Here is a 24,029-nt window from a genome sequence, read left to right on the forward strand (position 1 = left end):
GGAGAGTGATGGCAAAACACACAGAACAAAGCCACAGACAACCAGGCTTCAGTGTCTTCACTGCATATTAAGACTCATTTATCCTTTCTCAAAATTCAGCAAACTCAGGCACCAATTTCACAACCACTTTAAACTGGCTGGTGCGAGAAAATACTGCCACAGGCAAAAAGCATTCCTGCCCTCTCCCCCAATCCTGACCACTCAGTCTGAGCCTCTGCACCATCTGCTCTGTCCACAACAAAGAGCAGAACCATTCACTCAAAGGCCCCAGTGTCACAAACCAAATGCCTGCTTGTGCCAAAGCTGGCAGTGAACTGAGTGAGGACTAGCAAGAATTAAAGTGTGACTTGATCCCAAGGAGAGGGCTGCAGGCATAAGACTTGGGCACAAAAATTAACTGGATTGTGAGCTGCCCTAATGGTAAGTTTGCCAGTTCCTAGAAGCTTTGAGGGGTACATAGAAAAAATCAGACTTCCAAGGAATTTCATCTGATTGATATCAACAGTGCATAAGCTGGGCTTGCTTACACTGCAGCCTGCTTATGTTTACATTTAGTACTGTCTAAGATGATTTTGTTGTAAATATTTTGCTTTAAAGAGATTGTTTGGTTACTGGCTACTATTATTATGCTTCCTGGAAGGAAGAGGATAATGGGCCTTGAGCCAACATCAAACATCTTAAAGTTGATCAATTGAGGACTCCAGCGTGGTTATTTAGAAAATCAACTTTGATGCCATGGGGGGTGCATGAAAAGATTTGCTACATGACACCAGAAAGCCAGCCTCAGTAAAGGAGCAGCAAAATAATAAAAAAAGTAGTGCTACTGCCTTATATTTGGAAATGAGTGCTCAGAAGTACCAGCATGAATTAAATTCCCAGAACCTCCAGAACGACATGGCAATGGATCTTGAAATATGGGGATTTTTTTTCTCTAGCAACTGCCACTTTGGAGAGTGTTTTACATGCTGTAGAACAAAACAAATATATTGGGAAAGATTTACTGGTTTTGATGTTTTCCTTTCCAAGTGGGCAAGCTTAGAAGTTCCTCAGGTTTCAGAAAACTGGAGCGAGTCCAAAATAAAATAGATGACTGAGTACAGAGGAACAAGTTGACAGGCTTGTTGGTGCACAATGAAGTGACAGCATTTTATGCCTTAGTATCAACTCCACTTACACAACATGCTTGTTTACACCAGAAATACAAAATATAACTGCTACTCATGCAGCACATGTGTACACATAGAAGGAAGGTTTCTGTACAGAATTATGTCATTTCCAGGGACTAAAATCAGGAAAGGACATTGAGTCCATTAGATTTCAAGTGTACAGCCCCAGCTATTGTGAACCTCTGCCACCTGGACAACTGGGACAGAGCAGAGGAAATAGCAAACAGCCCAGGAGCTCTGCAGTGTTTTCAGCACATCCTAACTATCTGCCAACTCCAGCCTCCCTAGATATGTTCTTATAATCACAGAAAAAAGGGATAAGTATGACCATAAAGTTCAGTGCCCATCCTCAATCTGAGTAGAGACCAGTTCTACAGAGAGAAAAACTTGGCACTGACCAGTTCCTAGGTGTCACTAGGTGTCATTCTCAGTCTGTGGCAAGCAAGATGTGAGCATCAAGACTTGCCATACCACACACATATATAAGTTTATATTATTTCTGTGACTATTAAAGCAGTCCTAGGTATTTTTAGAAGCTAGCTGGTAGGCTGCTTTGTGACCCACAGGACGACCTTTGGTCAAATAGTACATGTCACTGTGATGGGGAGGGGACTGAACTGTGGTCCTTTAAAAACCTTTCCTCTGACCTTAGAGGGCAGGAGAGGGCCAGTGTGGCATCTTTCCAGGCATATACACGGTTACATGTGGCTTGTCAGAGGCTGCAAGCCAAAATGAAACTGAAGAAAATGAGTGCTTGCTAGTCCCATTGCCAATGACGAGCAGGGCCAGAGCTTTAACAGAGTACTACATGCTTCTCATTATAATCTTGAAAAGTGAAAGAAATAAAACCAATAATTTCGTTAAGCCCACTCTAATACAGCAGCAACCCAAAAAGCGCTGAAGAACTCAGGTGAGACCTTCAGCCAAGCAGTAACAAAAGAAGCAGCCAATTTTCCTTCTTAGCAAGGAGAAGAGGCACAAATTCCACGTGAGTACCATATGTACCATCACACAGTGATGAACAGCTCTTAAAACTCTCACTGTTCATCACATAAAACAGACAGTTCCAACCCAGCTCTACAGATAATCCACAAATATCAGAAAGTTTTAGGCTCAGAGGCGGAAGGGTGCCCTGAAAGGGGCACGCCTTCTACCTAATGCACAGAATTCACCACAATGGTCCACAGAAACCAGGGCTTTTCCAGGAGCCAGACATGACAAACAGGTTCTTTATAACCAGCAGGGTCACAGAGAGAGGACACAGCACAAAACACTCCTGGCCTGGCAGAGGGAGAAAATACTGTGGGGTAAAAACATAAGAAGGTGATCTGGCCTAAAAGAGAAGGCTTCCTTTCGGAAAGCTATTTGTATAGAATTGTGAAATAAAGGTTTTCTGACAATCTTGCCAAACAACAAGGAAAAACTCAGTTGTGTAGGAACTGCTTCAACCCTGCAGGAGTCTGGTCTAATTGCATCCTTTACAAAGCAGTGCAGAGGGAGTGTGTCATACCAACCTGAGCAACTCGTTATCTGGGGAAGAGAGAACAGAAAATAGGACAAGAATCTCTTGACAGTGGTCCTTCTTTCTCTAATACAACTTGGTGAAACAAAACAGCATTGCTGTCTTTGTGGCCAGCAGCACTCCCTGACATGGCAAAACTTGCATAAGGCACTGCAATAGGCAAAGTTTATCAGGAATTTAGATATAAAACACACTCATGGCTTTTTCCCTATATTTTTTGGTACTGTTGAAAAGATCCCCCTGCTTCCCAGTTGCATGACAACTGCAGGAACATCTACACAAATTATAGAGTAAAAAATAATTATTTTCTATACAAACACTGTATTATGGATTTGTTTCATCAATAGGAGATAACAGGGTTTGGATGTATTTTGGCTATTACTGTCTGAGATAGCTAATGATGGCCTACTAGACAATAATATCACAAACTTACATAAAATTACAGATCATATTAATCTATTTCTGTTTATTTTCTGCATTTTTAAAAGATCGTTGTAATTGTTCCATACTGTTATGGAGCTCTCACAGAGTTGGATAAAGCAAGAGCTAATCAAAGACTGCTACTGAAAAGCTCTTTCTTACATCTTTGTTACAGGTAGACACAACACACCACTTAGAAATATGAATTGTCTTCCATTGACATTACTTGGTCATCTATATTACTTGGATATAATTATTTAGTGTTAAACTGAATTAAGCCTGAATGAGAAGCTTAAAAAGGTGGCATTAATTGTATTATTTTGAAAGTGAATTTAATCCTACAGTTATTTTTTAACTTAAAAAAAAGTCATGTGGTTGTTGGTTATCAATAAACTTACAGGTTTCATTGTATAGAAAGTGTTATACACTCCCTCTTCTGGTTATATCTTAAAAACACAGTTTCTAGACTTAAAGTGTATCATATGTTAAATTTTAAGTGTATCATATTGCTTGGAAGAAAAAAAACTGTCACAGCAGTATCATGTTTCTTTTTAAAAAGCCAGCAAAATGGTGATCAAAACCAAATAAACAACAGGTGAGAACTACTTGACATAATCCCCAACTAAAGTAAGTAGCAGCTACTTTTTAGCTGTGCCCAAAACCAAACTGTTAAGAGTTTTCTTTTAATTTGGTAAGAAAAATATTGTCCCAAGTTTTTTCAAAAGCGTGACTCATGCCTGGTTACCATTCTGTGCACTACTGCTGTAGGTGAGAATATAGATTTTAAAATGCTCCTACTTTTCCTGAGGTGGCAGATGAAGTTCCCACAAAACATTGTTTTTATGTTGGTCCAGCATGGATAACTTTCTTCAACCTAGTACACTACATCTCATCTGCTCTGGGGGGCATCCTTCTAATAGCAAAAGCTGCTGAAGGCTACACGTACATTCTACTGTCTAAAAAATATTTTTCACAGTATAGAAAATGAGAATTGTGAAATAGCATTAAGAAGTCCAAACAGAAATAGCAAAAGAAACCAAAAGATGAACTAATAATAAGTGCACACACATGCATATATCCATCTCTTCCCTTGATGCTCAGTGCCTGATAAAGTCAGGAGATGTGTCTCAAGTAGGACACATTCTTGTTGCACTCACCCCCAACCAAAATGTGCAAAAGCCAAGAATGCCACAGCATTACACAAACCATATTAACAGCATTGCTGCCAAAACAGTGAGAGAGGAAAAACTTGTGAAAAAGCTTTTGTTTGTTTTGCCGTGTTTAGCCTCTCCTCCTTTCTACCACTTTTACCCCTGGTTACAAAGTAATAAAACCAGCACTGTACCTACTTCATTCTCCCTCCTCCAAGGTAATTTTGTCCAACCTTCCTTATTTAGCTTCCTCCTTATTGTCTTAATCTATTTCTTTTTACATGTATTTTACTCAAGTTCTTTGTTTTACATTTCCCTTTTTAGCTATTCCCCAGTGTCCTCTCTTTTCCCTCCTCAGATACACTCACAGACTGCAAACCACTTGATTCCAGCTGTGCTGAGGCAGCTCTGCCAAAGCTGCCATCCCCCTGCCTGCCAAAGCTGGGCACCACTGCCCCAGCCAGGTACTGCACAGCCAGCTGTACTGGGTGCACTGGATCTTTGCGAAAAATAATGTAAATGATGGTTACTGATGGGATTTCCTATCTGACCTAGGAAGTTGTGCTTGCAGAGAAAAAGAGACCATCCCAAACACAGCAGTTATTCAAGAGTCAGATGCTGGGATGAGAGGGTACAGTCTGTGCAACTGGAAACTATGTACTTCCATGGGGGGGGGGAAAAAAAAGGACAAAAAACCAACCAAAAATTATTTTCTTCATGACAGTTCAATACTCAAAACAATTTTACAAGCTTCCCAGAATACTCCTCCCTGGAATCACAAAGCGCTGTGGTATTCATCTGAGGTTTGCAGTTCTTGGAATAATCTACACAGTTCATGAGAACACACACACTTCTCCCCAAAAAACAAATGAGAAAGTACTTATAAATAATTCATCTGCATGTGGTTAGTTTTTGAAATTAAGCTACTACTAACCCCACCCTCCAACACCAAGTTTGTATCTCCATGGCTCTGACACATTCCCATCTCCAGAACAGCAGAAATTAGTTTTTTTTTTCACTTCAACTCAGGCTTCTTCCACCTCCCCAGCTCTTGAACAGGTTGCAGCTTCATTCTCCTGCACTCAGCTTAGGGCAGTGTGCCAGACCCTGCGTGCCCATGGCCTGCCCTCAGTGTGTGCCACCTCCCCTGGCTGCACTCCAGCCTGGAGGAGTGGCTTAGGTGGCAGAAAGAACCCTTTTAGCTGCGAAGGAAACCTTCCAAGGATGTGGATCATGTAAGCTGATGCAGAACGACCTTCCCTGACCCTGCAGAAAATCAGGAATGATGGTTGGGAGAGCTGTGTCCTGCTCTATGCGCTGTTTCCTCTCACAAAATGAGTTCTGAGTGATTAAACTCAGCCATGACTTTTAGACTGGTTAAGTCCTTTCATTGCCAGTCATTTTTAATTGTAGACCTGATGCAACTATCCCACCTGGCTTCTTGCAAAGTGAAGCTGTAGCCAAATACACTCAATAGCAACTTTTTATTGGAATTACTTGTTCTCTTTAGATCTTACTCCAACCTACTGATCAATATGCTTTCTCCCTCTTGCTAGACTATCACAGAAATAGTGATATTCCTGTGAACACGGCACTGCTGCTTCTTTTCCCACAAAGATAAATATTTGTTTTTCTTTCTTCCTTTCCCCTTGTTCTTCCCCATTGACATTGATTTTGAAAAGCAAGCAGTCGGTCCCAGTGTCCAAGCAAATACTCAGCAAGGAGATCACTACAAATGAACTGGGTTCTCATGGAACCCTTGCATAATTTTGTATGTTAGATTTGTTTTAAATATTTTAACATTGCAGTAAGAACAGAATAAAAAATATACTCTCTCTTCAGCCAATATTAAACTAAAATGATTTTTTCATCCACGTCTTCTGCTATGGCAGAACAGCATAAAATTCATTTCACATTAACCAAAGGTAAGAGCAGCCTAAAGCACATCAAGCACTTGAAATCTGTAGTATTTTAGCACAAAGAGTGCTGTAGAAAAAAATAACGAGTTACATGGGAAGCAGTAAACTGAATAATCAGTATCTCTTATTTAATCACCTTTTTTCTTAGCTGATATTAAAAATTGCTTTATAGCTTCAGCCAGAGCTTGACAAACTCATGTACCCACCAAAAAGGAGGAAGTTTTACTAGAAAACTGCCATCAACTTCTCAAACATACTCCCTGTGCTTTCACGTAATAAACAAAGACCACAGCAATTCTGTGTACAAATATAATCATCTGCATGTGAACAGTTTGTGATGATACAAGTAACCACAGCACTGAACTCCACCGCTCTGTAAAATCTGCATGGCACATTCAGTATTCAGCTAATGGCTTGGGGCTGCACATTTCAAAGCTAAAATATGTTTACAGAGTTTCTTTCCACATTATAATAATTTCTTATATAATGATGCATTATTTAAAAATTACTAAATAAATAGTCAGTCAAAACTTCTCCTTCTAAAATGAATCCTGTGCTGACCTCTGACCCTGCTATATGCCAAACAATTCTTGCAAAAGCTACAGAATTTCACAAACCTTTACCAAGAAATTAAACTAGCTGTTGCTGGACCCACAGATTTAAGATCCAGCTGCTGGAACTCGGACTGTGTGAACTAGTGTGAGAGGACTGTGCATTTAAACAGAAGCTTCTGAACAGAAGCTGCCAATGATAATTTGTTAAAACATATACATTAACTGGAGCCATAATATGCCAAATGCCACCTGTGCACGTTTGGCAATATGTTTGGCAGATTGCTCCAGCACATCTGTGACACACCACAGAACATTCAGGTTTTATTTTGGTTGTTAGACTTCTACAGAAGATCACTGATACCCAAGAAAATTCTTACGATTTATCAGAAACTTTTTTACACTGCTTTAAAAAGACTTTAGTAAACAGTGGACATTAATTACTGAAACAAATTGCTTGCTGCCAAAAGTACGCAGGCCATAATGAAGGGTTATCCCGCCAAAATGAGGATGAGCTCAAGCAATCTCCCACGAGGAAAAAAAAAAACCAAAAAACCAACACACACACACAAAAAAGAAACCAACCCAAAAACCAAGCAACAAACAACCCAGTCCTCAGGTCCAATGGCTTTGGAACAAGATTCAGTACATTCCTTTCTTTTCTTATCAGTTTCAAATGCTGCCTTGTACAGACACTTTATCTTTGACTTTGTAATCCATGAATCCATGCTAAACACACTCTCTTATTCTACCCTAAACAAGCATTACATACACAACAACTTTAAAACATTAAATATTGTCAGATTTTTCAGAACAATTAGCTGCTGCCAAATTTTACAAAAATACAGCAGGGCAAATTTATATTCAATTCATACTGCGAGAAGAACCCAAACATGTAACACTGCAGGGACTGTAATACTTAAGTTATGTATGATACACATCCAAAATACATCAGCACACTGACAGAGATAGTTATCAGGTCATTTTTCTCAATTAAAATCACAAGTATCATGTGCTCTCTCTGAATCCAGGTACTAACACCAACACAAAAAAAACCCCTTTAGGACTCTCAAAATGGAGACCTGTAAATGAAAGGTGGGTGTGGGCCCTGGCTGAGGGAGGAAGGACCTCGGTGATACAATTAGATGAAGAAGAATCACAAAAGACCTCGAACAGACTCGGAGGATGGACCCAAGTAACGAGCAAACATCTATTTGTCTACTGCCAGGATCTGCCCTCTGAGTATTAAGGTTGTGTGATGTTCTAGTCCAACTCCACAACCTCCTAGAAACCACAACAGATGATGGGAGTATCTGTAGAGTAACCCCGCTTCTGATTCCTACACTTCAGGTTTAAACCTGCACTGATTGGAAACCAAAACGTTTAAGCAATTCTCCATCAGCTCTCAGGACAGGAGCAGCAGGCAAAGCTCATGATTGTTGCTCACCTTCACCACCACCAAACCCATGGAAGTTAATCAAAACACTTGACATAGCTTTTTAATGACTCAACAGCCCAACACACTATCATCATCTCTTTCCAACACGTACTGTATTCATGGTTTTCACAATCACCACATGAGTCACAGGCACTCTCAGTGTAAGTTTTACAGGTAGCCTTCATTATTACTGCTGAGAGTTTAACCCTATTTTGTATTCATGGAAACTAAGGCACAGAGGGAAAAAAAAAAACCCTCTTAAAAAAAAAAAAAAAAAAAAAAAGGAAGTTAAGAGAGAGAAACCCCACACATCTCTCTACTGATGCTACTTTCACACAATTGAGTTCTCTCTCAGCCACAGAGCGACCCAGCCAGGGCAGAGAAGCAGCTCTCATTAGCCAGGAGGCTGATAACCACAGGGAGATGAGATAAACCTGTGGAACAGCTGAAATGCCAACAAAAGGTCACACAGCCTGAAAACCATGGCACTTCAGGGCTTCCACGAACAACCTGAAATAACTGTCACGATGGCTCCCTCAAAGAGCAACCTTTGGGTGCAGCACAAGGACTGTATCTAACACGTTTCCAGGGAGGAAAGAATGGAAATCAAAGGGAGACAGGCACATCCCGCTGTCCTGAGGAGCCTGACAGCTGGCACATGATCATCCAGAGGGCAGAGAAATACTCCTGGAGAAAAACACTTTCTGGGAACAGGTCATCGTGATAAGTGATCTCAGGTGCTTCACCCACAAGACTCAATGCCTGAACATTATATCTTTTTTTCCATCTTTCACCTCTGAACTGATCTTGACTCATCCAAGGAAGATGCTGATACCATGAAAGTGTAACCATTCACAAAGCAACAGCAGGAACAGGAGCAATAAAGGGCTGCAATCACTTGCCTGTTCCCTCAAGATGAAAACAGCTGTGATCTGACAGAACAGAGGATTCATCTTGAAACAACTTTTCCTTGGCTGGCTGGTGTGCTCCTGCCCCATCATGTCCCCAGCAGCACTGTCACCCTAAGCCAAGGGGCTAAAGCCATAGGACTGCACTGCCAGCTACTCTACACAGGCTAGAAGGAATGCCACAAGCTGACTTCAGATATCTCATTATATTAGATTGCTCTTAAAAACAAACCTGCACGTGGTGTTACGTGTATGAACTTTACAAATCATGTAGTACATATACCAACACCATTGAATAAATTACTAAAACGGAAATTCATAGCCCAAACACATGCTTGAATTTCCTAAGAAAGAAGAATTTAATTTTAAATTAGTATCTTTTCTAGTCAAATACATGAGATAGAAAAGAATCAGTTACATATACTTCTGTCATTTGTATCAATGAAGTATTTTATTAAAAAGGTGACATATTCTAATTGATAAGGTTACATTTAAATTATTTCTGACTACTTATGGTCCAGAGAAAAAAGTCAGCATATGTCCTGCAAAGCACTTTCAGCCTACCTAGTTAAGTAGTTTATCACAATTATGCTTTGGAAGAAATTAATTAGCTCATTAGGTTTAACTAATAGTTTGTTTAGCTTTCCTTCCACAAAAGTGACATTTTAGCAGAGCATATTATATTGCTTCAGAAAACAAAATTCTACATGACAAATTTCAAAGAACACCAAGTACAGCAACACACACCACCAGGAGCTGTAGAATATTTTAAGAGACTAATACTTCTCTGGCAACAATTAAAAATAAAAGACCCTATGAATATAACAAAAAGATACATTGATGGACTACAAATTTTCAGAATTTTTCAATCCCCGAAATCATACCAGCAATAATAAACTTAATTCAGGGTAAATTGACTGTGGTGAATCCAAAGGGTGTTTTACTTTCTTGCTATAATACACCTTTTGCTTTAAAATAACTGTGTTTTGAGGGCTTGAGCAATATCCTTCTCCTGAGCTATACAGTGTTTAAAAAAATAGATCACTGTCTGTTTCAATCACCAGCCATATTTATCAGCTTTCATATTTAATTTTCTAAATTAAGGGATAACTGCAAGGATGTAAAAAATGGGAAGGCTGATAAAAGGCTTTGAGAACTAGTGCTACACAAAATCACCAAGTCAGCCTTCTTACCTTTCTGAGGCTATTAGATTGGCAAACTAAGGTCCTTTAATGATGCTCACCCCACCCAAGCCTGTTTTTCTCATCAGAATGACCCCGCCTGTTTCCTGCACGCCACAGCCCGTGCCGAGACTCTTCATTGTTCAGAACAAGCTTAAGAAATACTAAGAATAACCTCATCATTTCTATCCACTCCTTCTACACCTCTCAAAGTATGAATATGCCACTGATGTAAGACTTGTATTAGAAAAGTTTTCACATTTAGAGATCACACTTCTACAAAGTGGTACTGAATGGAAACATTATGTTAGTAGTTATTGCAACTTTTAAAAATACTTTCCATGCCTTCATTTTGCAGTTCCCTGTTCAGTCCGTGCCTTTTAAATTGCAAGCAGCACTTACAGAAGAGTTGGAGTTAACTTCACATAACAAGTCTAACAGCAGTACAAGCAGCATTACAACACCAAGACACAATACTGCACCTATTCAGCTCCTGAGCTGCTTCTGCCACCTGTCCATAAGGACAAACACGATGCTGCTTCCTACCAGACACCTGTTGGTCAGACAGTGTTTGGAGATCACCTGCTCATTTCATAAAGACAACCTTAAGTGTCTGCAGCTATCCACAGCTCTCCATCACTACAATATTCCTGACCTCAAGATGGAATATTCAATATGCCATCACACTCAGAACTCGGTATCATCCAGTCCTCCCCCATAAATTTATTTTTAGCTGTCAGAATTACTTTAATATGATATTTTAGAAGGAGTTATTGGACGTCTTAAGTTGATATTCAGTGACACGTGAGGAATGTCACTGGCAAGGGGTAAACTTGCTCCTGACTAGTAAAAAGGCATACAGCAACTAGAGCAAGAAAAATAAGATGGCCTTTTCTTCTGGTTCCAAATAGTTCTGGAAACTTATATCCACAAAACTGTGGATTAAAAAAAATTGATTTGTACAGCCATCCACAGAATAACAAGCAAATTATTAAGAATTCTGACACAAAACCTATTCAGGTTCTTCTCTGAGTCATGCTGTGTGACACCACTGTAGGATCCAGCAGCAAGGGCAGGGCTATAATCCATAAGGCAATATAACACAAAACCAAGTGAGAGGGAGAAAGGATAAGAAGTTCACCCTCAGCACAGCCCAGACAGACCCTTCTCCTGTCTCAAGGAATCAGAAGTGAATATATCTTTTCTTGCCAATGAGTTGGATTATTTAAGATGCACAAAAGGTTACCCTTTTTCTCAACACTAGAAGAGGTTCCCTGCCCACACCCAGCTCATATCCTTATAAACACCAAGCCAACCAGTAGCTGCACTGGCCTAGAGAAAAGAGACAGTGTACAAATACATGTACACACAGGGAGGAAGGACTAGTTCAGAAGATGCTTTATCCATCACGTTTATTAGGAGCTGGTCAGAAAATATCTCATTAATTTCTTAAGAAATGAAAAGCTGAATTTCAAAAAACCTCCTATCCAGATATTTGCATTAAATTGTATGAGGTTAATTTCTAGTCTTGAGAGGAGCATGGAAAAGCAGAACTGCCAACCACCCCCAGCCAGGCTTGGAGGAAGTAACCAAGCACTTGAACTGGCGTAGCACTTCACATTTTCTCAGTCCTCTCTAAACACTGACCAATCAACACAACAAGAGCTTCCTTACATAGTTTATATACAAAACCACTGGACCAGTAAAACAAATACAAATTGATAATTCTGAAAATAAATAAATAAGCTTACTGGCTATTGAAAGTTTACTACATTTTACAAATTTTGCTGTGAGTTTAGCTTTCATTCAAGCTCACAGTTCATACAGTACCAGAACCCATGTAAAAATAATCTGTATAAATACACGAGGAGAAATGACACACAGAGACACAAACACACTATACACATTGGCTGTGAAATACACTAGATATGTCATTTTGAAACTGAACTGTAGCTATGCAGCGTTTCAAGAAAGCATTAAAAAACTAAAAAAACCAAGATCTTTATGAAACTGCATTACAATGCATACAAAATTATTAAATACAGGTTAAGTTCTTTGACATTTTTTATAATTTAATGATCTATTTACCATCAATTAAAAAAAAAATTGCCAGGCTTAATCCTGATTTAACCTCACCCTTAATTATTAAAAATAGTTAAGCACTTACCATAATGTGATTGAAATGCCTGTGGTTTTACGACCTGATTACAGTGGTTACACATCACCAAATAGAAATCATCATGAGCCGGGCAAAGACCAAATATTGGCATATCTAAAAACAAAAAGACAAAATGGCATCTCTCAGCTGCTGACAATTATAGAAAAACAGTTTAATTACAGAGCGATGACACCAGTATTGAATCAAAATTTTAGAGACATTTGTATCAAATTTGAAAATGAGGAAAAAAGAGCATATAATGCAATAGATAATTTTGTGCTGGAGAATTACAAAAGCAAAACTCTTACTACAAAGATAAATGTAAAATGAGCGATTACTTGTAGAAAACAACTATTAGAAAACTGATTTAGGACTGATTATTTTATACCAGATGCAAGAATGCAATGAAAAAAAACTGACTTCAATTGAGACAAACACAGCATAAGAGTGGATGTTTTATGTATTCTGAAAAGGGCTTTGGATTTTATTCCAATGTCATTAAATGAATTCAAAAGTGAGCTTCATTTACTATTTAATTTTTTTAAACCATTTTAAACACACAGTCATTCACTGGGCAGAATTACATGCCTAATGGTTTTATTTGTTTAACAGTGCATTATAGTCCAGCCATCTGCTGCCAGACATCCACGGAACAGCTACACAGGAGAGAGAACCAGAGATAACAGTATGTCAGAGCATGTGTGGATTGCAGAGATAACACACATACTTGGAGACTTTTACAAATAAAATTAGTTTCTACAATTTTGTTTTTAAGAACACAGTTTGTTAAGCATATATTTAACAGTTATAACTGCATTCAGAGACTACTGGAGCAGTAAATTCAGCATTCACTACACAACTTAAAGGTATATTACGTTTATATAACTAAAAATGTTATTCAATCAGTAAAAGACAAAAAAATGGAAACTGCAACCATAGAATGTGGCTAAGGATCTGTAACACTATTTAAAGGATAAAAATTGACATAAGCAAAGTTATTTTCTTATAAAAACCCTCAAGTAATAGATTTATCTTAACAGAAACTTAGAAAAGAAGTGAAACTTATTTACTCATGTGCTAGAACTGACTCCAGAGTTGTTTTACAGCTACTAAATTGTCTGTGTATACTTTTAGCAACATCCACTGCTTTGTTCATTAATAGAACTGCAATTATGAAATAGAGTGTGTTGCATATTGAGTGTGCCATAATTGAAGGCAACTGCTCACAGAAAGACACCATCAGCCTTGTCTGCTTTGTTTCTCACAGAGAATATATCCACAGCAAAGCTACTTCCAGAATTAGTATCTTCATCACAAAAAAATTAAATACTTTTATTTAGAAGACATAAGGTCTATCTCACATGTTACACACGTCTTACTAGTGCTAAATCAAAATTAAGCATGACACCTGCAATAACAGCCCCAACCGGATTTTGCAGTTGAATGCAAATGCAATGACCAAAGACATCTAACTTGGCTGAGAGAGATCACAGCTACCCTCACCTAAGTCACAGACAGCTTTTCACAACTGAGGTTACATCGAATAAACAAACAATCTGGTTTGCACTTCTTTAAGCAGCAGCTCTTGCTTATTTATTTATATAATATTTATTGAAAAAAAAGCATGAAAATCTGTGGCACACCCAACTAATGCAAGCCAGGCAAAATTAGTAAATATATGCTGAAGGGGGGAAAATCAGATAGGAAAAATAAACTTCTACTTTTCAATATCTATTTTCTGTGATGTAATATTAAGCTACATAAGAAAACAAGTATAAGCTTAAATGTCATTGCTAATATTTAATTCAGAGGTAATGTCTTTGAGCATGCCAGTGTATCAAAGTTTATACATGAGAACAAATACTTCAGGGTCACTTTCACCTGAGCAGCAGTACACTGGGATGAATGTGACAGTAACAGCATGAGCTGCCTGATATTTACATTGTTAACAGCCCACAGAGTTACAGCTCATAGCTACTCCTGAGTGATGCTGAGGCAACTGTAAATTCACACCCTGGAACCTGTTCCCAGAGCTGTACCTTTCAGACTGTGCTGGATTCTCAGACTTTACACCAGCTTGTACTGAATGCAGGCGGGAATAGTTAGGATAAAAGGACTGCAAGATCAAGCACTCCTTCAAACTGGTCAGAGACACCACAGCCATGTGGCAACACTAAGAAACCTTTGAATATTTGCTGGCAATACAGCAATTTTAAACGGCAACTGAGACAAATCGACAGGAATTGATGTAAGCAGAAGTGTTTTCCTATTTCAGTTTGAGCTTAAAACTTAGCTCCAAGTGACAGAAAGCAATGACAGAATGCCAGGAAATACACTAACTCACAAGGTCCATTCTAAGAGTAAAACCACTTAACACAGAGAAAAGGATTTGCTGCACACACAAAATCACAACCTGATTTCAAAGGAAGACATGCACAAGACTCCAGCCAGATCACACAAATCAGTGTAAAGGATCTTGTACCCCACAGTGGTCTCTTACAGCACTGATATCAGAACAACATCTCAACCAGTGAGGGAGGAGCAAAGGTTAGAGGTCTAAATGCAATTTAACAATGGCTTTGAAACTGTAAAGAGTGTGACCCAAACAAGTCAGAGAAGAGACCCAAGCCCACACTTCCCAATCCAGGAGCCTCATTCTTAGGCCAGGTAAGTGCTCACATCTTTAATGTGCCTCACTCTCATTAGTTGAGCAGGGCAAGAGCAGGTTTCAGGGAAATCTTACTTCTGTGTTCCAACAGAACAAACACCTATGTGGCACTGCTGGGAGTGATAAATAAGACCACGAAAATTTAAGACAAAACATTCGGAACAGTTTAACAAAACTAACATAGTAAGTCTGTACCAGGAGTAGGTGATGGATGCCTAATTTTTCTGTCCCCTGCCAGGCATTTATGGAAGTTGACATATATCGTGTAATTGGTATTCTAACATCTTAATACTTTATACCTGATCCACTTCATGACATGCACATTCTCTATTTAGAAGTCTAATGAAGTTTCTAATATTTTACCTGAGTCATCTCAATGCACTATTACTCTGGGTTTGAAGATTACTTTTTGAAATACTTCACCGTGTAAAGCCAGTGCCTCTCAAGGATGAGCCTGGCAACCATGATTCATATGTTCCTCTTTCAAAGCTGGGCTTATTTAACTCTCTCTATCTGGGAGTATTTTTCAAGGCCAAACTAAAACTTGAAATCAAGACCACAAACTTTTCATGTATTTTCCATAAATACTATATTCATTGTATCAACATACAGATACTATTTTAAGAGCTGTTAGTCACATTAATTCTGTTAACACCAGAAAGAAAGTCATTTACCTCCATAATAGGAAGCCTCTGGACACTGTGATCTCCAGAATTCTACCTCCTTTCAAATGTAACCGAGTTTTTAAAAAAGAAGTTTAAATGATGCATTACTGCACTCTTTACTAAGAGCAGAACAAGCCCATGCCATACACAATTCTGGGATAACTGCATCAGTTGTTGAGCACGTAATAAGGAAAATGCTTCTTATTTGGAAAAGGTCAATGTAGCATCATTTTCTAACAAAAAAAAAGGAAAAAGCAATAATGGATATTTTTGCATATTGTACATCAAATAAAATGGAGCTCATCAGGCCTCATCTGCAAAGTTTTCTTACACTGATCTGCCACTTCTTCTCTGAAACACACTGTGGAAGCACACAAATGATTGAAACATTTCTGAATATGTCCAGTATTCCCTTTCAGGACAGCTACACTGAAGAAACTAACTGTGCCTGCATACTCTCAATCCTATTAATATCACATATAACAGAACATATAAACCAGGCTAAAACTACCTCAGTAAGAGAACAGGCCAGCAGCTTGCATTTATTTAGCCACTAGATTTCAGTGACTACAGCAGCTACATTTTAAATTGGATTTTTCTTTTTTAACTCCCAAAATTTATCAAATTTCCTACAAATCTTGTCTTTTTTCAGACTAGGACCGTTGCATAGTCCATCTATCCCAGTATATAATAAGACAACATTCCTTCTAGAAGTGAAATTAAATATCAACAAAAAAAGTGAAGTTAAGATCTTCCCCAGGACAGCAAATGCTGGAGGAAAAGAGTAAAGGCAGAGCATGTGTAGAGACCAGAACACCAGTTTCCTCTTTGCCAGAAAACTGGTAATTGCAATTCAAAGGAGGAGAGTGAAAACTGAATCAGAGGAAGCGAAAGCAAAACTACCAAGAGGTGAAAGGGCAAAGAACAAATTGTCAAGGTTATGAAAAAAGAATAGAAAACTTGATCAAAAAAAGCAACAGGAGTACGTAAAAGCTCTGCAGAAATATTTTTAAGCCAGAACATTGCTAATGCTCATTCTCCTCATCCATTCTCAGCATAAACATCTGCTTATTAAGATTAGTTTTTGAAGTCCAAGCCTGATTCATATCAAAGATATGAATATATACATACTACTCACCACTAAGTGTAATTTGACAATGGACATTGTAAGGCTGACGCTTGATGTGAACAGTAAAAGGTTTTGGCTACAAAGACTCCACAGAACAGCATAACATGCCTTCAGCATGACACCAACCTCATTATAGTTCCAGAATAATTTTAATCACTATAGTTAATATTAGATGCATTAAAATCACAATGCCCTACGCTATTATATTTATACTAAATAAAAAATAGATAAAATAGATAGATAAAACCCCTATTATCTTTACAACCTCCCAAACACAATTCTTTTTTTTTTTTTTTTTAATGGAGTCTGATACAAATCCACCTTAAGTAATTGTACCAACTTTTATCAATTTACTAGGTTTTCCATCAAGACAGTTTCCATCAGGGAACTGTTTCAGAAGTACTATATAAAAAATTGTAAATAGATCCTATTATTTTGAAATGTTGCCAAGATCTGGATTGATTGAACTATTTACTTCACGGATCAAGTAAGTTTAAATTATGTCAATCAACAGCTATCTTGAATACATTTGCTCTGTACTAGCTGGGTTTTGTCTATTCATTAGAAGGTGATTAATCTTGATCATACTAAGGTAAAAAATATGGGAGTACACCTTAACTTAACTGGTAGTTCCTTCTCTACGGGCACACTTTTCTTAAAACTTTTATTTAAGATAACAAAACTCTCCACCAGCACCTTTTTGCTAGTGAAAAATTTTTGAAGAGGGAAGAAAACACCCCAGTTGTAGTAACAAAGTAGTTGACATTTTGCAGGAAAAAAAAAATTTGTGGTAACTCCCATAATTTGCTTGCAATGTGTGTCTCAGGTACTCAGATCCGGATAAGGTAATAAAAATATTTCTATTGTTTTACCCTTTCTGGCTGAGGCGAATACGTCATTTAGTATCTGAAAGCAGACAAAACCTCCCAAATTACTATTTTTAAAAGCTTGTCATCTGAGGGAGAGGCACAAGGAGGGAGAAGGAAGGCCACTAACCGTCACCAAGGACCACATGAAACAGACTGTACCAAACCCAGGGAAATTTCAGCTCTTACCCCCAGACTTGCAGTCGGCCCAAACCCCTAAACTTCTGCCAAGAAATGTGCACAGCAGGTAAGTCCTGCTGAATCTACTGCTGACATTAATTGTCAATACCAAGTAATCTTCAGGCAGAAGGAGAAAATTGGCTGCAAACTGAGGCAACTACAAACAGCACTGCAATGTATCTTAACTAACCTGGTTATTTCAAGTAAAGCTCCCATCTATTTAAAGCAATATAGGTCCTTATTTTAACTGATATGAATGTTTTATTAAAAAAATTATGTGTTCCAAGTTAGGTCCTCAAGACCTCCCTTTTACACACAGATATTTCACTTTCTGCAACTAAACCATTATTTTCTAAACAATATCTTCCAAACTATTTTGGAGAAACAGTCAAGTGCTTATCATTCATGAACAGATGTGTTTTTGTATATTTATCAATGCTGACGTCAAATTAAACTACTGCACTTTTTTTACTGTGTACCACGCAAGATGATAACAAAAGAATATTTCTAAACAATATTCTAAAAGAAGAATATTTCTAAAGATATTGTGAACAAAATAACTAAACCTGTATAGAAATACACAAGTTTTGAACCGAAGTAAGAGATTCTAGTAAAACATACATACTTGAAGGTTTTCTGCAAAATTTCAAGTAATGAACACTTAGGTATTAATAGAACACAATTATTTTATAAACCATATGTGCAGGCCTAAAACATTTGTGCCTGCAAACAGCATACATATAATGAAAATAAAACATAAAATGATCAAGTTTACACACAGAAACACTGTTTTTAAAAAATCTTTCCTGTAAGGTTTATGCTTATGTTGCCTCAAATACAAAACAACCTTTTAATACAAAATAAAAACAAACTAAATGCACATTCCCATATCTGAGCTGTTCCATTTAGGTTCAGAGGGAAGCACTGTTGAATTATTTTCTTCAAGGTAACCCATTCTTAAAATTCCTTGCCAACTCTGCCTGCACATACAGCTTTGGAAGTCCAGCTACCTGAGAGGAAATTCGAAAGGCAGAGCTCTCCCTGGGTTCTGAGCACAAGTGCATGAACTTTGTTTCACTGAGTAGTTGCTGATTGATCAGCTGAAGGAAGGAAGAGCTGAAGACTCGATTAACTGTTTTGACTGTATTTTCCACTTCAGCAAATACAGCAATTACCCAGCATTTTATTGAATACTCAAACCCCAAAGTTTTGGTTCAGAGAAATGACTTTCAGTTCAAGACCAAAAAAAACCCCACAATCTGGTTTAACTAGGCACAGAAGCTGCATTACCAGATTTGATTACTGTCATAAATCTCCACTAGTTTTAGAATGCTTGGTTCATCTCTAAAAGGGGAGTCCTTTGAAAGTTCGGTCTCCTTTCAAAACTCCTGACAGTCTGTCTTTCCAAAGTTACAGCTCTGTAGATTTTACTTTGCTTTCCCCAAATTCAAGTCAGATTGCCCTGGTGAAGATGACCTACCACTTTTCCATAGGTTCAGCTGTGTTGCATTCCCAAAACTTCATCCCCTGGAGCTTCACCTCCAGCAAAAAGGTTTGCTGCAGGCAGCATCACTCCTCTGTGCACACACAGGCAAACCCAAACAGCCATCCTTGTGCAAGGCCATGGGCACAGCAATTCCCCCAGAGCCCTTCTTCCCTCTCTCTGCCAGGATGTAGAATGAAACTATTTTAGTTCTCTAAAATTTAACAGTTCTGGGAGATGTCTGTATCGTACCCAAGGATAAAAACTGAGCAGCAGATACCAAAGAGAAGTGTGTCATGCACACGTGCACCTGCAGCCTAGGGTACAGCTGGGAGTTCTAATTTTAGGCTCCCAAGATTTCAGTGTTCCTGTAATTATATATAAAGCATATTGAAGTAGACATCTAAGTATTTAGTTAAATTATTTGTATATTAATCCCTCTACACAATTTTTTTCAAAATCTAACACAAAACACAGTCAAATTCTTCATTCAAATTATTAAACAGGTTTTCTAAGTTTATTGTACAGAATACATAATTTCATTGAAGAAGCTTTACAGAAGATTGTGGAAAGACTGATGAGTAAATTTCTCAATGAAACACAAGTAGCATATTTTAATCTGCTGAAAAGCATTTTAAGTCTCCCTACTCACATCGTATCCTGTTACATCAATTTTTCATCAGCAATTTGAATGAAGTCAGTCATCTGCAAAAACCATTTCCATTTACTTTTTAATGAGTTTTCAGACCTAAAGATATTTTTAATTTCTCCAACCAATTTGTATATTACACAAATGCTGAACACATAATTTGTCATGTAACATATCTTCATTCAAAGTCATGAATTATTTTTAGTTGGTATGATCTCATCGTGCCACTGCTGTATTTTGGGAAAGCCAACAAATTATTATTTATGTTTTTCTGTTAAAAAAACCAACAAACCAATTCTAAAATAGCTTAAGGAACCTTCAAAAATGAATTGCGTTTTGCAATTATGATACAAAAATGAAACTGAAATCAGGGAATAAAAGCCCTATAATTTGCACAGTAAAATTAAAATCTGAACTAAGCTAATATGAAAGTGTACACAGAAACATTTCAATTCTTATGCAGAAAATCTACCATGAGGGGGGAGAAAAGTTCTGGATAAGCCACTAGTCAAACACAGCTTCAATTAAACTGCAATAAATCCCCCACAGAATATTCTAAAATGCATCTTAAGTCACACAGCCTGAAGCACACTACAATTATGAATTGTTCTAACATCAACAGGTTTGGTATTTTTCTCCTGTTTCACACACAGCACTCCATGTACTCTGCAGCAGCTGTACTTCTGGAGTAGGAAAAAGGAAGTTTGTTTTATTTAAACCTAAACTCACAGTTTACATAAAACTGCTCGTCACAGCAGAAGTATTTTGATACGACATGACTGCAAGTGGTGAACATGTTCCAGGCTTCTCAGCCTCTCCCATCTCCTACCTAGACATGCTTTTAAGGGAAAACAAAGGGTTTTTTATGCATTTTTGCCACTTTCCTGTGTGACTGTCCATATCCAGCCATGCGACTGGGTGCTGGCTGTAACTCAGTAACTGATGGAGCAGAGCAGCAGCAGCCACTTCGATTCACACATTTCCTTACCAAAGGGCACTGGAGGAACACAATGTGCCCATGGCTACATCTTTTGTGATAGGAGAACACCCCAAAATTCAGCAATAATAAAGTGCACCTTGATCCCTGCTACCTGGGACATGCACAGTGATCATCTTTTCACCTCTTCCCTCTCTTCCCTGCCAGCCACAGCCCTAACTCCCGTGTGACAGCAGCATGGTGTTAATTCCTTAATTGTGCAAAGACAACACATCTTCGTGCAAAGAACACTCTGGCCACTTCTCACATCATGCACCTGACACCTGAGGGAGCAAATCAGCATATTCAAAAAAATAATAAAAAAATAAGTAAGGAAAACAATGCACAGGATCTGTCAACTGAATTATATATAAATATTTTCTTTTATTAGGCAAGCCAACTACCTAAAACAACCCCACCCCTGCCCCTCCCATTCTCCATGCACTGGAACATCCAGCTTCAAAATAAGACTGTTTCAATCATGCCTCAAATAGCCATAAGGAAACTGATGCATGTTGATTTTCACATACCAGCTTACAATTCCTCACTCCTCTCAATTTGGCAGGCACTATTAGTTTTTCCATTAAAATTTACTTCCTTTGCTTTGCAGATTTACTGGGACTTGATCTGGTGCAATTAAAAAAAATGATCTAAGTTGCACAGCAACAGGCATATAAATGTACTATAGCAAAAAAACCCCAACAACACCATTATAGTTAATAAGATCAAAAGATAAAGTAGAAAGCAAAAAAGTGGTTTTGTTGTTACAGTGCAGTAAAAGGGCTAACCTAACCTACTTGTTATGTATTTGAACACACATGCAGTTACACAAAGTATTTTGAAGTTGGCTATTGCATTCCTTTAGACAAAGAAATATGACTATTTCAATTATCTAGCTGAGGAACTGGTAAACACTGAGTCTTTATTTCTTACAGTTGATATATTCCAGGACATACAGAGCTACTGTCATGGGAGCTTTCCTTCCAAGAGCAGATCCACCTGTTCAGATGGGTTAAGGCTTTAAACCTGTGCTAGCTGTCCTCTGACACACAGTTATATTAATTTAAAAAGTAAGCAGGGAAGAAAAATCAGGCTACCATTCACAGAATAGTGAGGTCAGTAATTTCACTGCTGGTTATTTGTGGTACAACACAAACACAATTCAGCCTAAAAATCTTGGTGGAAGTGAATTTTTTTTATTGTTATGGAATTTCAAATTCTTCAAAAGAAGAAATTTATGTTTTGCCTTTGCATGTCACCTCCTCTTTAGAGTAAACCCATCACTATCCTTATTCCAAGATGTATTTCTCCACTGCTAGGAGAGGTTTGCCTTATTTTCAGAGCCTGCCTTCACAAAATCTTTCAAAATTCCATCTCCAAACATTACACATAAAATACATGATATGAAAACACTGGGTGAACAAATCTGCATCAGGTATTATTCTTCCATATCTGGCACTAGCTCTCCACTACTGAAATCACCCATTTCACTCTTTAACAGAAATGAGTTGGGAAGGACTGCAACTTTCAATATTTTTAAATTAAGATGTAATAAAAAATTAAGATCATTTAAATCATATTGTACATGCAGATCATCATCTGAAAGGACTGAACTGTTTTAAAGTAGTTTTCTGCTCTTTCATAGTCTGGGCCTCTTTAAGATAACCAGAACACCAGCCCACTTGCAAGGTACACAGAAGGTAACACCTTCAGCAGAACAAAATAAAAGGAAAGAAGAATTTGCTCAGACAATTTAAAGTTTTGATTTGGTAGGTTTGGTCCAACTCACAATTTTGCAGATACTTCTAAGATTACTTCCCTCCCCTGTCTCTCTGCCAATAACAGCACTCATCACACTTGGGAAGAAGGTACTGGATACATATGAGTGAACCTAAACACACAGTGGGAGGGGAAAAAAAAAATCTGTTCTCCCTTTCTTAGGCCAGCTAGAGAGCAAAATGCTCTAATCTTGGGGAAAAGTACTGAAATAGGCACCAGCTTTAATTTTTAGATATCTCATGTCAAAAAGAACATAAAACCAATAAACCTGATTATATAAGCAGAACGACAAAGTCATCCTTATGCAGATACAAGACTAGACATACTCCTCCAGGAATCCCCCAGACCTCAAGTGGTGGTCCTGATTCACTGTGTTACATGATGAAGCCTATTTGCAAAGGGGAAGTCACAGAAGACATACAGGGTCAGTACTGAGAACAGGCACAACAAAGAACACAGAGTTGGTATTTCAAAAACACACAGAAGAGGACACTTCAGAACACCAGTTAACTGCCCCTGGATGACTCAGGATGAAAACACTAAGATTAAACAGACAACAGAAAACTGAAAGTTAAACAGGATCTTCTGATATTTTAACAAATTTGTAGAGTTTACCACCCTCCAGTACACTGCAAACAAACAGAACATCCACCTTCCTAAAGCAGATTAAAGATAACTACGGCAAACATATCCAGGATAACAAAACCACGGTTTACAACAGGAGCAGATCCTCTGCCAGGCACAGCAGTTGCACACACACGACTTTCAGGACCTAGGCCGGGATCTTTAGCTCAAACTCACTGGGAGACTAAGGCAATCTCTACTGGTGCCTATCCAGGGTAGGCAGGAAGCCAAAGCTGCTGCTGCCAAACTTGTTGATCCAGTCCTCCCAGCGCTGGCCCACAATGCACCGCTTTGTGTTTGGAAATTGCTCAAAAGCTTTTGCTTCCAGCGACAGTGTGGAACACTTGGGGAAAAATGCCAAAGGAGTCCAGGAAAGGGTATTGCCAGGCCACCCTAACAGTACAGACACCCCAAATGCTCCCGTGAGTCAGTGACATCACCCCGAGGCACTGCGGTGACGAACAACGCCACGCTTCCTGCAAGACCTCGGTCACAACACTTCTCACACGAGTGCAGGAAAAGTCTTGGAGGGATTAAATTATAAATAAAACTGCTGATGCTGCACCTTACCATCATGTCTTCCTATTTCACAGTGA

General features: G+C 38.3%; 1 protein-coding gene across 9 annotated transcripts in view; it reads right to left on the bottom strand.

The window, feature by feature from the left end:
- ATXN7 (ataxin 7) overlaps nt 1-24,029 on the bottom strand; it is an 86,638-nt gene that overhangs the window by 24,456 nt on the left and 38,153 nt on the right. For 6 of the 9 annotated variants that reach the window (XM_066327258.1, XM_066327259.1, XM_066327257.1 and 3 more), the window contains one exon: nt 12,424-12,528. The exons of 1 other annotated variant lie outside the window; for it this stretch is intronic. In XM_066327258.1, the coding sequence (XP_066183355.1) occupies nt 12,424-12,528 (105 nt within the window). Of the gene's footprint in view, nt 1-12,423; nt 12,529-19,402; nt 19,750-24,003; nt 24,027-24,029 lie in introns of those variants that run through there. 2 more of the 9 variants (XM_066327261.1, XM_066327264.1) reach the window with 2 other exon arrangements.

This window comes from Sylvia atricapilla, chromosome 11 (assembly GCF_009819655.1).
Source record: "Sylvia atricapilla isolate bSylAtr1 chromosome 11, bSylAtr1.pri, whole genome shotgun sequence".
In the NCBI taxonomy this organism is placed as follows: domain Eukaryota; kingdom Metazoa; phylum Chordata; class Aves; order Passeriformes; family Sylviidae; genus Sylvia; species Sylvia atricapilla.